Source organism: Ctenopharyngodon idella, chromosome 21 (assembly GCF_019924925.1).
Source record: "Ctenopharyngodon idella isolate HZGC_01 chromosome 21, HZGC01, whole genome shotgun sequence".
In the NCBI taxonomy this organism is placed as follows: domain Eukaryota; kingdom Metazoa; phylum Chordata; class Actinopteri; order Cypriniformes; family Xenocyprididae; genus Ctenopharyngodon; species Ctenopharyngodon idella.
The window spans coordinates 8,813,524-8,832,791 of NC_067240.1; the positions used below are offsets into that span (position 1 = coordinate 8,813,524).

General features: G+C 37.1%; 1 protein-coding gene across 1 annotated transcript in view; it reads right to left on the reverse strand.

Annotated features, from left to right (window-relative positions):
- Positions 1-240: 240 nt before the first annotated feature.
- whrna (whirlin a) overlaps positions 241-19,268 on the reverse strand; it is a 114,358-nt gene continuing 95,330 nt past the window's right edge. Inside the window, 5 exon segments of the mRNA XM_051878682.1 lie at positions 241-7,311; positions 13,419-13,541; positions 14,188-14,351; positions 16,522-16,974; positions 16,977-17,034. Coding sequence (XP_051734642.1) covers positions 7,129-7,311; positions 13,419-13,541; positions 14,188-14,351; positions 16,522-16,974; positions 16,977-17,034 — 981 coding nt within the window. The 3' untranslated portion in view covers positions 241-7,128.

Genomic DNA, 19,268 nt, shown 5'->3' on the forward strand with positions numbered 1-19,268 from the left:
ACCACAAGATGACTCCTGTTCGCAGATAACTAACCAGTCCTGATAATCATGTGTTTGTCTGTGTGTGTATGAATTGGTTTGATCAAATGTGTTTCAAGGCACGCTACTAGGGAATTACTTCACATTTTAGTGAGGGCCTATTAATTTTAATGTTATCTCACTGATTATAGTTAATGAGATTTGTACCTGCCACAAAGCACCAGAAATTGTGGGGAGATGAAGAATGGAAAGACAAAGGGGTTACTTTTCTTTCTTTTTTTATGCACTTTATCTTTATTGGAAAATAAAACACACTTTCTGTATAAATACCACGGTTGTGTAGTCTTTTCTTTAAACTGTACAAGAGGCAGGCTGACAGAGGAACAAAGGCAGCGGGTTCAGGTAAAACAACTGTGAAAGGAATATAATATATGAATAAAATGACTAAACATGATTCTGGGCAAATGAGGTTTCAGCATAGTGTGCCGATGTTAAAACATCAGCGCTTCTGAGGGAATTATTTTGAATGCAGGTCAAGTATAGACAGCTCAAGCAGAAATGTCTCTCAAATGCTGTCAGTCACAACACCAGCAGATATCAGCAAGATAAAGGGTCTCAAACTTTATATATTCTTCACTTGGGACTGCCAAGACTCCAAGACATGTCACTTATGAAGTCATAAATGTAGTTTTGAAAAGTCATCTAAACCTGTATTTGGCACTCTCCACAAATACACTTTACTTTAGTATTCCCTTTTTATCCATTATATCCTTCACCAAATGCAATTTGGCCTGTCCAACCTCAGAGGTCATGACCTTATTAAAGGTATCCAAGAATTAAAAAAAAAAAAAAAAATCATAATTTTAACATGTTCAATCAGTTGAATCAACATTCATTGTAGTAAAATCTTTTGAATTATTACTAACACATTTTAATGTCTAAACCATAATATTTAGCTGTTTATCTTGTTCACAAACCTGCTACTACATGACTTTCCTGCCATTACAAAATAACATTGTTTCAATTTTTATAAATATGTTGAGTTGACTGTATTTTCCAGCTCAACCTTCAACCCTGTTACACGTTAATATAATTTTATTAAGAACATTTTGTTCCAAACTAGCATGACAGTTTAATTTTAGAGTAAATCTGCAAAGCAGTTAATTCTGGTGTATTTTTTTTTAAATTTTTTAATAAAAAAAAATAATTATTTTAATATTTTTAATTTTTATTTTAGTAATTTTATTATGTGCTTTTGTCATGTTTATTAGTTTTTTTTAGTTTTAATTTCTGTTTAAGTTTTAGTAAATTTAGTATTTCAATTATTTCAGTTAGTTGGCATGACAACATTTCAAAGTTTTTAATATTTTATTATATTTCAATTACTCCAAACTTAGTTACTGATAATTACACTGAACTGTACTTTTGTTAAAGGATTAGTTCACTTTAAAATGAAAATTACCTCAAGCTTTACTCATTCTCAAGCCATCCTAGGTGTATATGACTTTCTTCTTTCTGATGAACACAATCAGAGTTATATATTAATATCCTGACGCGTCCAAGCTTTATAATGGCAGTGAACGGGACCAACGAGTATGAAGCTGAAGAAAGTGCATCCATCCATTATAAAAGTACTCCACACGGCTCTGAGGGGTTAATAAAGGCCTTCTGAAGCGAAGCGATGCATTTGTGTAAGAACAATATCCATATTAAACAAGTTATAAAGTAAAATTTCTAGCTTTCGCCAGACCGCCTTCTGTATTTAATTTGGGAAGAAAGTGTAACTGACGCGACGCTGTATACACCTAGGATGGCTTGAGGGTGAGTAAAGCTTGGGGTAATTTTCATTTTAAAGTGAACTAGTCCTTTAACAAGGTTATAAAAACTGTGAACCTCATTGAAATGAACAAAAAATAAAAAAGCTAGTTTGATTGAAGTTGGCATTCAACAAATAAGCATCATTTAATTTTTTAAGACGTTGAGGTTGAATCCTGAACATGCGATCTTGAGTCTGCAAATCTGTTTGGGAAGCAGTGTTGGGAGTAACGCATTACAAGTATCGCGAGTTGCGTAATCAGATTACTTTTTTCAAGCAACTAGTAAAGTAACAATACTTTTAAATTTACAACAAAATATCTGAGTTACTTTTTCAAATAAGAAACGCAAGTTACTTTGTTTTCCCATTTATTGACTGACACCTCTTCTGTCCCCATGTTGAGAAAAATCAGGAGTGCAGAGGTGTTGTGTGTGCTGTGTGAACATGATGCTTATTCTAGACTAGTTTTAGTAGACATTTACTCATTTACTTCTCCTGCTGTGGCAGCACAGCTGAAAGGCTTGTTTGTCTGAGCTGCGCCCTCTACTGTACAGGTGCGAATTTGCATTTCCTTCAGCCTGAGGCTTATTCATTTCACTTTTGGTGTGAAAGGGCCTTTACATTTGCCAAAAATAGAAAATTGTTTGTTTTTTGTCAAACAAACAGCCTATCCCAGATGAGGAAAAAGTAAAGCAAAAGTAATGTAATGCAGTACTTTGAATAAAAAGTAACTAAGCAGCACAATTAGTTACCTTTTTAGGGAGTAACGCAATATTGTAATGCATTACTTTTAAAAGTAACTTTCCCCAACACTGCTTGTGAGTATGTTTATACGTATCTGAAGGTCAGTACGGTCAGACATGCTCTGTTCTTTGATCTGTGTTCCCATCCACCTATGAAAAACACAGCAGCTCCACACATAAACTACACAGGGCTGATCTCCATATGAAGAGCTGCATCGGTGAGATGAGATGCTGGTGCAAAGACCCCCCCCCCCACCTTTCATTCTGATACCTTTGTGCATTGAGGACTTTGCCGTGAACGTTCTCCGTGGGATGAGCACTGAAGCAATACTTTGACAAAAGAGTACATGTCATTCCTAATGCTGTCAGACAGGTGTGTGCAGAACTTTTTAAAGGAAGAAGATTTCACTGGATAAATGCTTTACTGCATTCAGATGACTTATTCAAGTGCACATATACCCAACTGTGGGAAGTAAAAGAGATGAGGATAAAACAAATATGCAATAAGCAAACAAACAAGAGATAAAATCAGAGCAGCAAATCCATTAGGTTTGTTAGATGCAACACTTTTTTAAATTGGTAGTCATTCAGACTTGCCTGCATGTCTTTCCTCTGAGCACCTTTGGTACACAAAGGAAAAGATTTCAAGATCATATTATCATTTCTTACAAATAATTTACTTAAAATATATAGATATACCATATATACACTGTTCAAATGTCTGAGTCTAACAAGCAACACACTGTGTGAGGGTTAGTAGAGGACTGAAAATGGTGGCGCATGTGATCTAGGTGGGCTGTCATATTAGAGAAGGTGGGCAGGTGGGAATGAGCAGTCCTGTGCTTGCACTAGTCAATATTTCAAAGATTCAAGTAGAACACACACACACACACACACACACACACACACACGTCGGCTCTGTGGAACTGTTTCACACACTGCCTCAGCATTCAAAGCCAGACACTCACACACACATTACAATAACACCATTTCTCAATTTCCTCTCCCACTCGTTCCCTCTTATATAACATGACTGACACATTGTTGCTTTGTGTCGCCACCTCTTCCCTGTCTGAACTTTTTTTTCTCTTCTTTTTCTAAATGCATCAATCAGATCCCTCGCGGAAGATCTAAACTTTTCATTAGTTTCAATGGCTGCTTGTCTCTGATTGCAATGTCAAGTTCCTGCTTCGCCTCTCATAACTGGATAAAGGGTCTCCTCATTTTCTTGCTCCATCTAAATAAATCTGAAAGGATTTTTCATTCTGAGACTCCTCACAATGCTGGCGTGTTGTCAAAGGCTCTTCCCAAAACCTAGTGAGCTGCCTTGCTGTCTTGTGGCCTATATAGGAAGCATCCTAGCTGAAACTTAAATGGATAGTTCACCCAAAAATGAAAGTTCTCTGTCATCATTTACTCACCCTTAAGTTGTTCCAAACCTGCATGAGTTTCTTTCTTCTGCTGAACACTAATTTTTTGAAGAATGTGTGTAACCAAACAGTTGATGGTCACTATTGACTTCCATAGTATTTTTTCCCTCAATACTATGGAAGTCAATGGGGTCCATCAACTGTCTGGTTACCTATGTTTTTGGGTGCACTAACCCTTTAAATGATTTGGAGTTATCTATGTAGGCACAAACTCGAATAGCATGCACAGACTGAATAGGAGACTCGATTTGCAATTGATTTCAATAGTTTGGCATTAGTATGCTGCTAGGCTTAATATTTTTAAGCAGTACTGAATCAATTCGATTTTGAAATATTTTTTTTTTAAATATTAAAATATCCAATATTTCATATTCTGAAATTGCCTTCTACATGAAGGATAAATCAGAGCTCAACAGTAAGTTTTTTTTTCTGCTGTCCAGGTCAGGCCAGTAGTTTTGATTTCTACTTTCCCTGCTAATGTTTTTACTGGCCCCAAAACAAAAAATGTATATATATATTTTTGTTTTTAAATATGAATGTGTGTATAATTTTATATTTACTTTTATAATTAATTTTATACAAAGTTTACATGCAATATTTAATATACATTTAAAATTATAAATAAATATTAAAATATATAATTTATTATAAAATTACATTTTCATCATAGACTAATTATTTTTTTACAAAAAATTGGCAATAATATCTAGAAATTATACAGTTAATATAATTATATAATATAATTATAATACAGGAAATGCCAAGACAGCCATAAATTCAAATACAATTTTACTGGAAAATAATGATACTATTCAAAAGTTTGGGGTCAGTAAGATTTTTGTTTTTGAAAGAAATAATACTAAAATACATCAGAAGCGACAATAAACATTTTTGAATTTTCTATTCATCAAAGCATCCTGAAAAAAAAAAATGGTTTCAATAAAAATATTAAGCAGCACAACTGTTTTCAACATTGATAACAATAATAAATGTTTCTTAAAGGCACAGTATGTTTTTTTCGCTGCTAGGGGTCGCTAAACTCTTCAAAACATTAACAAAGTCGTAGATTGATGACGCAGGGAATGAGCGTGGAATCACGGAACTTGTCGTCATTCCGATGGATCTAATAATGTTTATGGGGAAATAATGTTTATGGATGACTGAATGCAGTCATGTTTTTAACATGACTGTGGTATGAAGCAGGGCGTGGCCGAGAATCGTGGTCGCGATTGCTAATGAGAGACAGATATCAGTACCACACTGATATCTGGGGATTTAAAGGACATTTTATACCGAACTACTCGCAAAGCTGAAATACTACTCATTCAGGTCAGTTTATTTGACGAATTAAATTTGTGAGGTAACGCAGCACTGTTTCACTTGGTCTCACGTTACACTATCATACTAAACTGCATTTGAGTGCGTTGAAAGTTGTAATGTTATTCTGTGTATTAGTTTATTGGCTGTATGAGACTAACAGTAAGCTAGATCAACATCAGAATATCATACTGATGATATTCTAACATTTCATCGTGTTGAGCTATATAACATTGATTCGTCTTATGTAGGCTACATTTGCTTACCTTGTCTAATAACGTGCAAGAGCGGAGTCTGTCAAGTCAAAGTTGTCGCAAAGCTCTCACCATTTCGGAAACACCACGCCGATATTGATCCTCATTTATTTCTCCTTTTGTCCCAAAGTTTGCTTGCCATGGATCATAATGTTTGAAAGAAGCAACGTCTGTTGCCATGGTTACTATGCAGTACAAGGAAACCAGGGATAACGCAGATATTACGACATCGACAGGCGACAAGTGACAAGCAGGGATGGGCACTATTTAAAATTGCAAATTTCTCTGAATTTACAAATTCTTGGAAACATTTAGGATAATATATATTTCATTAAGCTGTGTACTTATAACACTGTGCAAGTGGTTTTTGGATATTTTAAAATAAAAATCTTACATATTGTGCCTTTAAGCAGCAAATCGGCATATTAGAATGATTTCAGAAGGATCATGTGACACTGAAGACTGGGGTAATGATGCTGAATTCAGCTTTGCCATGACAGGAATAAATTACATTTTAAATTGTAATAGTATTTCACAATATTACATTTTTTACTCTTATCTTTGATCAACTGAAAGCATCCTTAATGAGCATAAGAGACCTCTTTGAAACACATTAAAAACTTATGATGCCAAATTTTTGAACGGTATGGGACAGTGAGCATTCCTTATTGTTGAGCCCTGATGCACATGTTGCTGCATTAAAATTTGTCCAAAACAAGCTCTTCTCTTCACTTCAGAAGTGCCTATGCTGTCTTAAATTGCTGTCTACGTAGGCAGCTCACTATAGGTATTTGAACAGAGTTCTGTCTCTGAGGACTCCAGCATTTCTGTCCTAATGACTGATTGCCATGGTTTAGTAATTACTGCCTGACGCAAAAAAAAAAAAAAAAAAAAAACCTGCAAAACAGCACAAACAATAATCAAACATTGAAACCAGCTGACTAGTTAAAAAAAGGCAGATGACAGATGTTTCAGCAGTTCTGCTCACAGCAAACTGTAGTGAGAAGCACATTAGTTTGAATTTCTATAGGGTTAGTCACTATTTACTAGAATCAGTAGTTATGTCCACCTCTTAAACTTTACATATATATTTTAAACACATTTTATCCATTTGCACATATTTCTTATAAAATAGCTATGACTTTAAAAAACAATGATGATTTCCATGACACGTTCACACAGACTCTCACACCAGAACATGACGGTATCGTGTATCAAAAACACTACACAGATCCAAGCTTGATGAAGAGTCTCTTGCCATATTGCGGTCAGGTGACCAAATTTCATTATAGAAACTCAAAGAATAAGCCAACTGAAAAGATGGTCCTATCATCTAAAACAAACCGGCCAGAACAGACTGAACTTTTGCTCTATCCTGGCATTTTCCTGCTGGAAAGGTCAACATGGGGTTGATCCACACAGGATGGCCTTTCAAACAGTGACTGGTTTCAAAACATCACAGGAGAGGATGAGCTGAAGTGTACCATGTAAAAGGATTCTGGGGGTTAATCATGGCAAGACATGTCACGATATGTCCCAGTGCTCTTTTATTCCATCGCCGCAGTCAGCATCATGGGACTCGAACGCTCCTATAGAGCCACGTTAAACTCTGTGATCAAGAAGTCAATGTAGTCCTTCTCTTTGGTTTTAAAGGCCTCCGCGATGAGACGTGCAGCTTCCCGATGTTCCTTTCCTCTGAGAGACACTCCATTCACCTCTAGGATTACCTGACCCACCTTTAGCTGTCCACAGTTATGAGCCGAACCACCTCTCTGTGGGAAACAGAATGAGAGATTAACACAATGTGACAGACTGGCTGCGTTTACAGAAGCTAAAGTCGGTTGTCAGTCAGTCTATTTAGTTCTAAATACGGTTACAGTCAAACACAGTTTGGTGTGGTTGGTATTTAGATTAGATTTAGCTCGGGATAGAAAGTAAAAACTGAATTTAGGCTGAATATGCCATTTGTTTGTGCATTTCAACTGAGAAATCAAAGGAGGATGTAATCAGCAGAGTTGAAAATTAAAATACTATATCAATTCATTACGGAGTGATCCCAGATGGAGAACTGATTGATAATTTGCTGAAAACCCAGTTTTAAACATTAAAGAAATTCGGGACATTCCTTGACTCTGAAATTAACTTGTTTATCTAGTAAGTAAACATTTCTGAAAAGGCTGAAGGGGATACTGATCATGTCTCATAAAATGCTCTCTGGCTTGAGGGAATTATGAGAGAAATATATTAATATTTTACATAATGTACTTTTAATAACACTAATAATAATAGAATTTTAAAAACACTAATAATAATACAATTTATTAAATCATGATTACTTTAAGGAACACTATCACACAATTTTCATCCATGTTTTAATTTAAAGGGGTCATGAACTGCGTTGTTTTATTGTTTTATAATGTTTCCTGGGGTGCACTTATAATGTTAGTATGCTTTTTACATCAAAAATTGTCATAATTTAAAAAATAAAAGGCATTTTTTCTACCCTGATTTTAGCCCTCTGATTTGAACGCTCTGTTTTAAGGGGTGTGTCTGCTGTGAGACTTCAGTGTAAACGCCCACTGCTGTGATTGGCTAACATCTTTGCATATGAAATAGCTAAATATTACTCTCTCGAAAACTTTTAGCACGTTTTTACTATTACAGCTCTCAAGGTTAACTAATCATGAAAAGTGTTGATACATTTAGATCTATGGCATTATATTTAGATCGTGGCATGAAAGGTTGCAGTGATGAACAGCTGATCACAGACATGTTGTTGAGCGCATGAAAGCAGTGATCTCATCATTGCAACTCAATTTCTGCACACTAACAAATGCTTTCATCATAACTAACAGTACAAACGCGATGTAACCTATAAGATTTGTTGAATAAAACGTGAGTTTTGGTGTGAGTCCAGAACTCAGTAACTGATAAATTCACGCTGTTTGATTGACAGCTCCAGCGATTATAAAGGGAGCGTTCTTTGATCACTATAATTTAATAAATAACAGATTATTTTCATTCTACTAAGAGAAACAACTTGAAGTTGATCGTTTAGTCACTGGTTTGATTTACTGACACATAGACAAAGAACATCTGACTGCACATGAAACATTACATATCAGATCAGGCATTAGAATTAACTCAGTTACTGACATGTTGTTGCATTACTGTTGAGTCCATATTGTAAAAGTCTGTTTGCAAAGCCTGTGCCGAAATGTGATTGATTTACCAAAGAATCCACAGTGAAATGTACCGAATACAAATAAATAATGCTCAACTGAGACATGCATATTGTTGAAAATTAATAACCAAATTCCGAGCATTAGGATAATTTGAAAGGTAATGTTATTCTTGTCCTGTATCGCTCTTCTCTCCTCGTCATCTCACTATCACGCCAGTGGGCGTGGCTAACGTTGCAATGAAGTAGGTGTTGATTTCTTCTGCGGAGGCAGCATTTCACCTATCTATAGGCACATTCCAGGTTCAGCCGTTTGCTGGGCCTGGTGTCAATAAAAGCTTTTATTGGATTAACAAGGAAGTTTTCAGTTCTGAAACTTACAGGATATTCTTATAGTATGATGACATCCTATATATCAAAAGTTCAAGGAAACGTTTATTTCTCAATTCATGACCCCTTTAAACTCTAACTTCTGTTGTGCAACACTTTGTTTGCCAAAAAAATGAAAGTTGTTCAAATTTCATTTGATTGCATTGTAAAAGAATAATGAAATTCTTATGTTTTTTATGCGTTCATTTGATTACTATGTATGTATTTGATAATACATTTGTATTAAATCATTAACCACAAAATCCAGAAAAATGAGAACAGACAACACAGAATAAAAAAAAACAAAAAAAAAAACACTTCATAGACCATTATTACTTTTAAACAGTGTTGGGTGTAATGCATTACTAGTAATTAATTACTGTAGTTTATTTACTTTCCCCCTGAAAAAGTAAAGTAAGGGATTACTCCTAATTGTTCTGTAATTTAATTACAGTTACTTCTGATGTAATTGCATTAAATACTTTATATACTATATAAAACAATAATGGATTTAACAACAAAATTTAACATCTAATGTTAAAATGTATGTTTTTTAATGTAGCCTTCTCCCTTTAAATACTTTCTTCAGTTCAAGAATAATTTATGCTTTTTTAATTATTTATTTGTAAGAATTAAAAGAGCATTTTCATGTCTATCCTTGTACTGTTTAACTGGTCGAGGTTGATAAAGGATTTAGAAAGTAATTAGTAATAAGTAATGCAATACTTTTTAGAGGGAGTAATTAGTACAGTAATCTAATTACACTGTTGAAGATGTAATCAGTAGCTAGTAATTAATCACTTTTTAGAGTAATACTGCTGTTCAAACTCTAATAAATTATTACACTTTCGTTACACAATTGATCAGACATTCTTTTTGATTATTAAAATATATTTAAACCATTAAAAACAGAATTCACAAAAATTCAAATGCGGAATTTTCGAAAAAAATGAATGTAATGCAAGAAAAAATATATTTCATTAGGACCTAAAATCCTAATTTTACCCCTTTAATCCTTTGAAACTACTGATCATGAGTCAGCCTGCTTCAGAGTGTGACATCACTTACGCAACAGGAAGTAGTAAACTAATGGAGGCTAAAATGCAAGAGTCACCCACTTAGATCTCACCAGCACCCCGTCTTCTTTCATTCAATGCCTGATATTGATCGAAACAAAAGAGCACCACATTATCTAATCCACAGCCGCTTTTGTTGTTGGATTTTCATTATGACGCTGATGAACCGCCTGCCGCCGGGTAATTAAAACCCACTCATGCCTATCCATTTCTCTCCTCCCCAGACACACGTTCTATGTCTCACGATCGCTTTCAATTACTTCCTTTCTTTCTAACTCACTTATATATATTTTTTGCTCAGTCTCTCCTGTTCTCCTGCCCATGCTCTTCATCTCTCAATCTTTTATTAAGGTGCTGATTTGCTGCTAAATCAACTGTAATCAGTGGCACTGTTATTTCACATTCGTCTCTCACAGCCGAAGCCCCTTCCTTAAAGAGCACATCATTTCCTCTCCAGCACGAGTGGACACAGAAACACAGAGAGCCATTTACATATCATCAACTCGGTCTACATATTGCACACATAACTGCACGCATTCCCATAAGCCTGTTCAACAGAGTGCTTGAGATTTTTAGTAAAAGAAATGACAGAATCAGGAATAATCTGCTGCCACAATGGCGTCAAACACCAACACCTGCTTACAACTGGAGGTCTATACCATGTACTGCTGTGCTTCTGTGCTCATTATTTAATTCACAGAGGCTGTCAGGCCTCTTATGGACCTTTATATGACTGACGGCAGTGAGCTCATGATTGGGACTTATTTTGTGCCTGTCATTGTCTCAGGCTCCGTACCGGCTTCAGACCTGAGGGTTTTGAAATTGTATAATCAACTGTAAAACCTGGCAGCCGCCCAATACGAAGAACCACAGGGTACTATTGTGATTCATACTCAGATTCAGTATTGAAAATGTGTGGCGCTTACCGTGTCGCTAGGATGTTCGTTAAGATGCTATCCTGTTGTTAAGGGAAATTTAAAGGTTGTTATGTGGTTTGTTCTGGCTGGCTGCTAACTAACCCTATTCAGAAAAGCCCACCAACAAGAGTCTATGATTTTCCGGTCCCTAGATATTCTTGCTCACGTTTGAGCATCCAGGTGACAATCAAATGAAAAGTAATAGAACATCTCTTCTCAAGCTTCACAATTTGAAGTGTCGTTCATGTGTGTAGCACAAACAGTGCGAGATTAGTTAAGTATAATACTTAAAAGTACATCCAATCATTTTTAGAAGATTTATTTCTAAACAAATTAATATAAAATATGTGAGTGAACATTATTTTTAACCTATCAGTAGCCTAATAATAGCCATTTTATTTTGCATGCAGTGGGCGTTCTCATCTGGAGCTACCATGTTGAGATCACATGACCAGTCGAACACTACTTACTTCACCCCAGTGACCCCTTGTATTATTGGACACATAAACTAAAGATAGTGCATTTTTAATGCCACCGTACATTTCTGCATCAATGTCACTAGGTGTCAGTATAAATCCAAGGTGAAACAAAAAGAATAAACAACAAAAATTATGTTTTTAAAATAGGTCTCTTTTGCTCACCAAGGCTGCATTTATTTGATTCAAAATACAGCAAAAACAGTAATATTGTGATTATTTTTACAATTTCAAATTACTGTTTTTTTATTTTTTATTTGAATATATAGTAAAATGTAATATATTCCTGTGTTAGCAAAGCTGAACTTTCAGCTTATCAGTGTCACATGATCCTTCAGAAATCATTTTAATATGCTGATTTGCTGCTCAAGAAACTATTATTATTATCAATGTGGAAAACAGGTGCGTACATTTTTTTTTCCAGGATGCTTTGATGAATAGAAAGTTCAAAAGAACAGCATCTGATAATAGGAAGCTTTTGTAACATTATAAAAGCCTTTACTGTCACTTTTGATCAACTTAATGCATCCTTGCTGAATAAAAGTATTAATTTCTTCAATAGGTTGTTTGCACATGACGTTATTGCTGTGGCGTGAAATGCAGCTGGAGGGCAGGAAGTGATTTTTCTATATAGGAATCCTATCACAAACTCAAAATTCCTATATTTCGCATCATTTATGGTTGCTCAAATCGATCAAACTGAGAAACCACCTTTTTTTGTTTTTGACATTCACATTCTACATGGTATCGTTTGCAGGGAAGAGAAGCTATTTTATCCCACTGCATGATCATTTGGTGTTTCTCACTTCAGTTTTGTAGAATTCCGTTCACAATGTTGATCTGGTTATCGTGAAAACAGTGTCACGCGTTGCTGCTTCAGCCATCATATGGTAGAAAATGTCCAAATAAAAAAAATGTGTTCAACAAGCTGACAGAAGTCGATCCATTTCTTTGTTGGAAGGGTGTAAATGTAACTGTAGTTTAAATGTTGTCTTTGTACATATTCACTTTCCCATATGGCCACGGAAGAGAATCGGAGGATCACATTCAACGGACAGACACCGACACGCTGTATTTTTTTTTGTATTTATTTCAACAAATGACAACCAAAATCAAACCCACAGAAGCTCATGTACAAGTTTTGAAGTGGCTGCGTGCAAGTTATGCTCATTCACAAGCCGAGTGAAAGTCATACTCACAAATGTAATGTTAATTATTAAACCAAACAAAATACAATACTTTCAAAAACACTCAGCAATGTTATTATTTTATTGAGTAATAGGGAGTGGGTTTAAATATTTGATATACGGCGTCTTCCTGTCACCTCCTCAACCTGCTTCCCTTGGTGTTTTTACACATAGAAAAGGCTCGATTCAGCATCAGAAAATCAAAATACTGCCCTAAACTCACTAGCAGAAAGGCAGCGCGATATAAACAATCCAGACTAGAACTGAACATGGCATGACAGCAGCTTCACATTCTCTATATCTGCTGCCTTGATGGTAGGCAAGTCCTTAAATTCAGTAGAAAAAAAAAAAAAAAATCACTCCTCTTCATAGCATAAGGACCACGTCCAACATATGTTGTGATTTTCTGTTTATACCATCCTAAACCAGCACAGTACGGACTTTTCTCAATCTCGTCTATTATACTTTTCACTTCCTGCCCTCCATCTGAATTTCGTACGTCATCAGTCATGTGATTGCAAGCAAGCTATTTCTTTCAAAAAACAAAAAAACACATTTGCAGCTCTTTCTGCTGTCAGAGGTGAGGGGGCTTGTGATCTTAACGACCTCAAGCATTATATTATTTCATATAATATAATCCTGTATATAATAGAACACTATATGGGCCACTCACTTGTATGGTAACGATGCGTGGGAGGGGCTGACGTGTGTTTGCCCCGCCTTCTATTGCGATGCCCAGAGTGCTGGCACTTTTTGCCACCCTCACTAGAGAGGAGGTCGGTTCCAACAGACCCGGCTGCAAGGTAGATTTAGAGACAGATTAGAGACAGGATGGGAAAGATGGGGAGAGAGAAGGAGAGAGAGAAGAGAGACAGGAAAGTAGCAAATCAAAGAGAGGGAGAGAGAATGAAAGAGAACAGAGATAGGAAGCAAAGACACATTTGGCTTTGATGATAGACATTGCTTTGTGTCTGGCAGCCTAAAATAAGGCCACAGAAAGTGGCTTATGCCCAACCATAATGTCCTCAGATAGCACTATTATTTCAATCTATGAGAACAACAACACAGCTCATGCGTATAAGACAGCCGAGAAGCATATAGCTAAAGGACGGCCAAAAGGAAGACGGACGTGTCTTGACTCAGCACACTGAGATTGGTTTTTCAGAGAGCTGTTGGATCAGTGATATGAGATGAGATGAAGTGGACGAGTCAACAAAGAAAGAACAGAAAAACTAAAGAAAATGTATGTACCAAAAGAACAAAAGTGAAAATTAATTGTTAAAAGTCAAGCACACTCAGTCACAGGGAGGGGGAGGAAACAGATTTACGTGACTGCACTCTTCTGTCAACACTCTTTCACTCTTATTCACACTTTTAATACCATCCCTCTGTCACTGTCATTAACTCTCACACATCCATCTCTCTCTCTCTCTCGGTCTCACCGGTTTGGCAGATGTTTCTCCTCCTCCGTGCCCATCCCGAGGGACTCTGGTGCGGGCGGGACGTGGGCTGCTATCCTTACTGAGACGTCCAGATTCACCAATATCCACACCGCTGTCCTCGCTGAGGGTCTGTCCGCTGTCTGAGAGCTGGGATAACGTCCCTCCTGCAAGAAGACAGAGACGGTTTAAATGCAGTTAGAATCGAGCTACAGTGGAGTTTTGTGTAGTCGAGCTGCAGTCTCCATCTGTTTGTCCAAAAATGCATGACAACGAGTAATGGAATATTTTAAGGATTATTATATACATGCGCATCATCTCTGTCTTTCGGAGCATGTGCCCAGTGCCAAGGCCCGATTAACTTATACATCCTGGACGAAGTTGAGTTACAATCGCATTATCTAGGTCTTTAAGCTCTCCAAAAACCAGACTTAAGTATGAATACACTACACTTTTTGGCCCGATTTGGATCCGTGTTGGATTTGAGTTGACAGATTTCACAGAAAATTACGTAGCATATGATGTGCACAGACAGGTTGTGATTCCATCCAGTTGGAGGATATCAAACATGTTTGATATTTTGAGCTTATTTTAAACACATATTCTCCGAAATCGCATACTGTCTGAGTAGGTACTACATTTGAATTTGAATTTACTTCGTGACTGTAAAAAAAAAAAGTATGTTCTATATAAATACTGTATGAATATGGGTAGTATAAATGAAATTCAGATGTACTACATCCACCATGTTGTTACTGTCACGTGGCCTACCAGCGTCACTCCACTTCCATTCTTAAATCCGTGGCCTCATAGTAAAGTCTCTATCGAATGTGCACTTTAGAATCTCGGCGGAAGTAGCAGGTCATCTGGGGACTTTTCGCCTACTGTTTTTTGAATATTTTGTATTCGTACATACTACTATTTTGGCATAGTTTTTCGCATACTATATAGTCGGGAAGTTTACGGATGCAGCGATTATTTGTCATGCATCGCCTAGCAACGAAGCACATGATTCTGCATTAAGTTACTGTGTTAGGTAAACTCCACTTTGTAAACTCCATTTAAATAGTCAGCAAGTGGAAGATGCAAGAGTGATCTGTTCAAATTTTAAAAGTGTAGTGTATTCCAGCCATTATATGATTTCAGTTGGACTAAAGTGCTTTATATGACATTTTAAAACAAGACTTAAAGGGTTAGTTTACCCAAAAATGAAAATTCTGTCATTAATTACTCACCCTCATGTCGTTCCAAACTCATAAGACCTTTGTTCATCTTCGGAACACAAATTAAGATATTTTTGATGAAATCCGAGAGCCAGTTACCACTTTCAAGGCCGGCTTATTATTGGCCGGCTCCTGCGTCAGCATCACACGCATGCATCGTGCTGCTCATGTGAACAGCTTCGGCCAATACTGAGCCGGCGTTCTGACGTAGAACCTGGAAGTGTTGAACTGTCTATACAACGTAAACAGCGTAGGAGAATGACAGGGAAGAGAAGAAATTGTTGAATAAAGTCGTTATTTTTGCTTTGTTTTTGCGCACAAAAAGTATTCTCGTCGCTTCATAACACTAAGGTTGAACCACTGTAGTCACATGGACTATTTTAACGATGTCTTTAATACCTTTCTGGGCCTTGAAAGTAGTAATTAAATTGCTGTCTATGGAGGGATCAGAGAGCTCTCGGATTTGATAAAAAATATCTTAATTTGTGTTCTGAAGATGAACGAAGGCCTTACAGGTGTGGAATGACATGAGGATGAGTAATTAATGACAGAATTTTCATTTTTGGGTGAACTAACCCTTTAAAGTTCGCATTCTTTGTAATTCCGCTTCCGCCCCAGTAATCAATCTTCAACTGGTTACGTCTTCACGTGATATGAATTCGCAGATTTCACCAAACTTGAACTTTGGAATGCAGTGAAATTTGCATGAAATTGTGTTTCCTCTCCTGCAACTGCATGCATATGGATGATCGCTCCTTTATTCAGGACAGCACAACATAAAAAACAAGCAGATTCTGCAAGGTGTATTTACATGTATGACTGCAACTGTAGTAGTTCTCCCAAAAATCATAAATTATTTATTTATTTTTCCAAACCCATATTTGGTTATTTTATCCATCTAACACATAAGGAAAGTGAGTAAATGATTGAATTTTATTATCTGGCTGAACTGTTCTTTTATAATGAACATTTTCCCTTTTGAACATTGAGGATAATGACTTTTTAGCCATTAAGTGAGTGTAAATAAACAAACTGAATAGAAATCGACAGCTGGTTAATGATATATTAAATATTCGCAGCTGCCCCACAATGTATCACATCTGGCCAGTCTCACCTCGTGCCTGTGGCAGCGGCCGCACCTCGTTCACATCAGGTTCTGCGTTGGGCCTGTGCACCTCCACCATGACAAAATGCTGATTGGATGCTGGGGATGAAGGGGCTGGCTTATCTGGGCAGGGGGGCGGAAGAGGAGGCGGCCCAGGCGGTGCTGGTACATTAGGGGCGGGTGGAGGATTCGGAGACGAGGATTGGACAGCAGGTTTCACCTTACTAGGAGACTGGACCCGGGGGAACGGTCCGATAGGGTGCTGGCTCACGATTGAGAGCTGAGGCGCTGGGACGTCTAACTTGAGGGTGTCAGGAGGAGATGTGTGAGGTTTGGGTGTTTTTTGGTGCTTGGGTTCTTTGGTATGGGAACGAGAAGGGGCGGTGAAGTACAAGCCTGATTGGGAAGAGCCGGAAGAAGGACGTTTACTAAGTGTGGATTTTCGACTGGGACGGTGCTGAAGCCCTGGGGAGGAGGAGGTTTAAAGGAAGGAGGGGAATCTGAGGTGGAATGAACCTCATCCTAGGATGAAAGAGGAGAGCGTTAGTGATGCCATATTTCAGGTTATATTTCAAAGGAGATCAATACATTCCATATTCAATAACACAATCATCGCAACTTATAATGCACCACATTCACATACACCATACACACATACATATAAAACATACGACAGTTACCCACAAATCATTGCTTTGAGGACAAGAACAATTTCTCTCAGAACAATCAGTTCATTCAGACCAAGAGGCAAACCAAAAAACAAAAAAAAAAAAAAAAAAAAAAAAGGAAATGAACAAACTAAGACTGAACAGGGTGAGCAGAAGCCAGATGAATGAGGTGTCAGTGCCATCAGAAAGTAATCAAACCAAAATGTGAGTTGTCTGCGTGTGTTTTTATCAGGGCCTGTACGTTCTTCGGAAAACGTTACTTTCACAAGCTTCTGACTTGTTGGTGTCTGCGCCTGATAGAGCTGTGCAGGTGCTTCATCAGTTTACTAACAGAAGACTCTCTGAGAAGGACCCAATCTTCCTCAGCCATCTCTCTCACAACTGCAGCCATCAGCGACAGTGTCATCAACTCGTCTATTTCTCTCTTTCACTCTTTCTTTCAAACAACCATCAGCTGTCTGAGTAGCCAAGCCTTTGGAACCGTTTGAGAAAGGGCTAGGTGGCATGACAGTATAAAATGTGTCAACCAGCAGAGATTGTGCTATACTGTGGCACTGTAGATATATTCTCATCAATGCAGGACTGCTTAATCTTCACAGTGACAACAAACAGGGACTAACGTGAAAATAAAGATTAGGACTGAAGGATTAAGAATTCTGGTGCATTCAAAGCATAGTTTAGTTAGTTTAGTTTATTTAGTCCTGGTCAGAATTATTGCCGCCCTTGGTAAATATGAACAAAGAAGCCTGTGGCCAATCCTTTTGACCTTTTATTCATAAAATTTCACAAAAATTTAACCTTTCATTGAAGTAAAATGGGGGGGTTGGTTTAACATAATACAAATTGGCCACAATTAATGCCACCCTTTTATTCAATACTTTTTGCAACCTCCTTTTGCAAAGATAACAGCTTTCTCATATAATGTCTGATGAATTTTTGGAGGAATTTGGAGAACATCTGACAAGAGATCTGAGACCATTCTTCCATTAAGTATCTCTCCAAATCCTTCAGATTCAGTTGGTGCTTCTCCTCTTCAGTTCAGCCCACTTATTTTTTATAGGGTTCAGGTCAGGGGACTGGGATGGCCATGGCAGAAGCTTCATTTTGTGCTCAGTGACACATTTTTGTGTTGATTTTGATGTTTGTTTTGGATTATTGTCCTGTTGGAAGATCCAACTATCCCATTATCAGATTTCTAGCAGATGCTGCCAAGTATTATTTTATCTGTTGGTATTTGATAGAATCCATGATGCCTTGTATCTGAACAAGATGTCCGGGACCTCTGGCAGAAAAACATGCCCACAACATCCAGCAGTATATTTAACCGTGGGCATGGGGTACTTTTTTATCCCTGTGTGCACCAGACCCATCTTGTGGGTTTGCTGCCAAAAAGCACTTTTTTAGTTTCATCTGGCCATAGAACCAGTTCCTTTTGAAGTTCTAGTAGTGTCTGATAACTGAATATGCTGGAGTTTGTTTTTGGATGAAAGCAGAGGATTTTCATTAAACCCTCCCAAACAACTTGTGATGATGTAGGTGCTGTTTAATATTTTTTTTTACTCATTCTGACCCCATAACTCAACTACTTTCCTGCATTTCTCTAAGCTTTGATCTTTGAACAGTCTTTGACCACTCAAACTATTAAGACAATATAGACACGCGTCTTCTTCTATGTGGATTCATAATTTTTAAAGCTTCAGCTATTTTCTTACAGCCACTTTCTATTTTGTGAAGCTCAACAATCTTTTGCTGCACATCAGAACTATAATCTTTGGTTTTACCTGTTGTGATGGATGATTGAGGGAATTTGGCCTTTGTTTTTCCTCGTATTTATACTATTGTCAAACAGGACGTCATAGACAGGAAGTCTGGATAATTTCATGTTCCTAGTCACCATGATGTGCTAAAAACTGTAAATATGAAGGGGGATATACTTCAGAGATATTTTACTTATTTCTAGAGGAACCAATTAATTGTGGCCAACGCGTATTAGAGAAGAACATTTATTTCTTAATGTGATTCCCCCCACATTCATCAGTTTTACTTCAAAAAACTTTGAACTTTTAAAAATGAAAGATCAAAAGGATA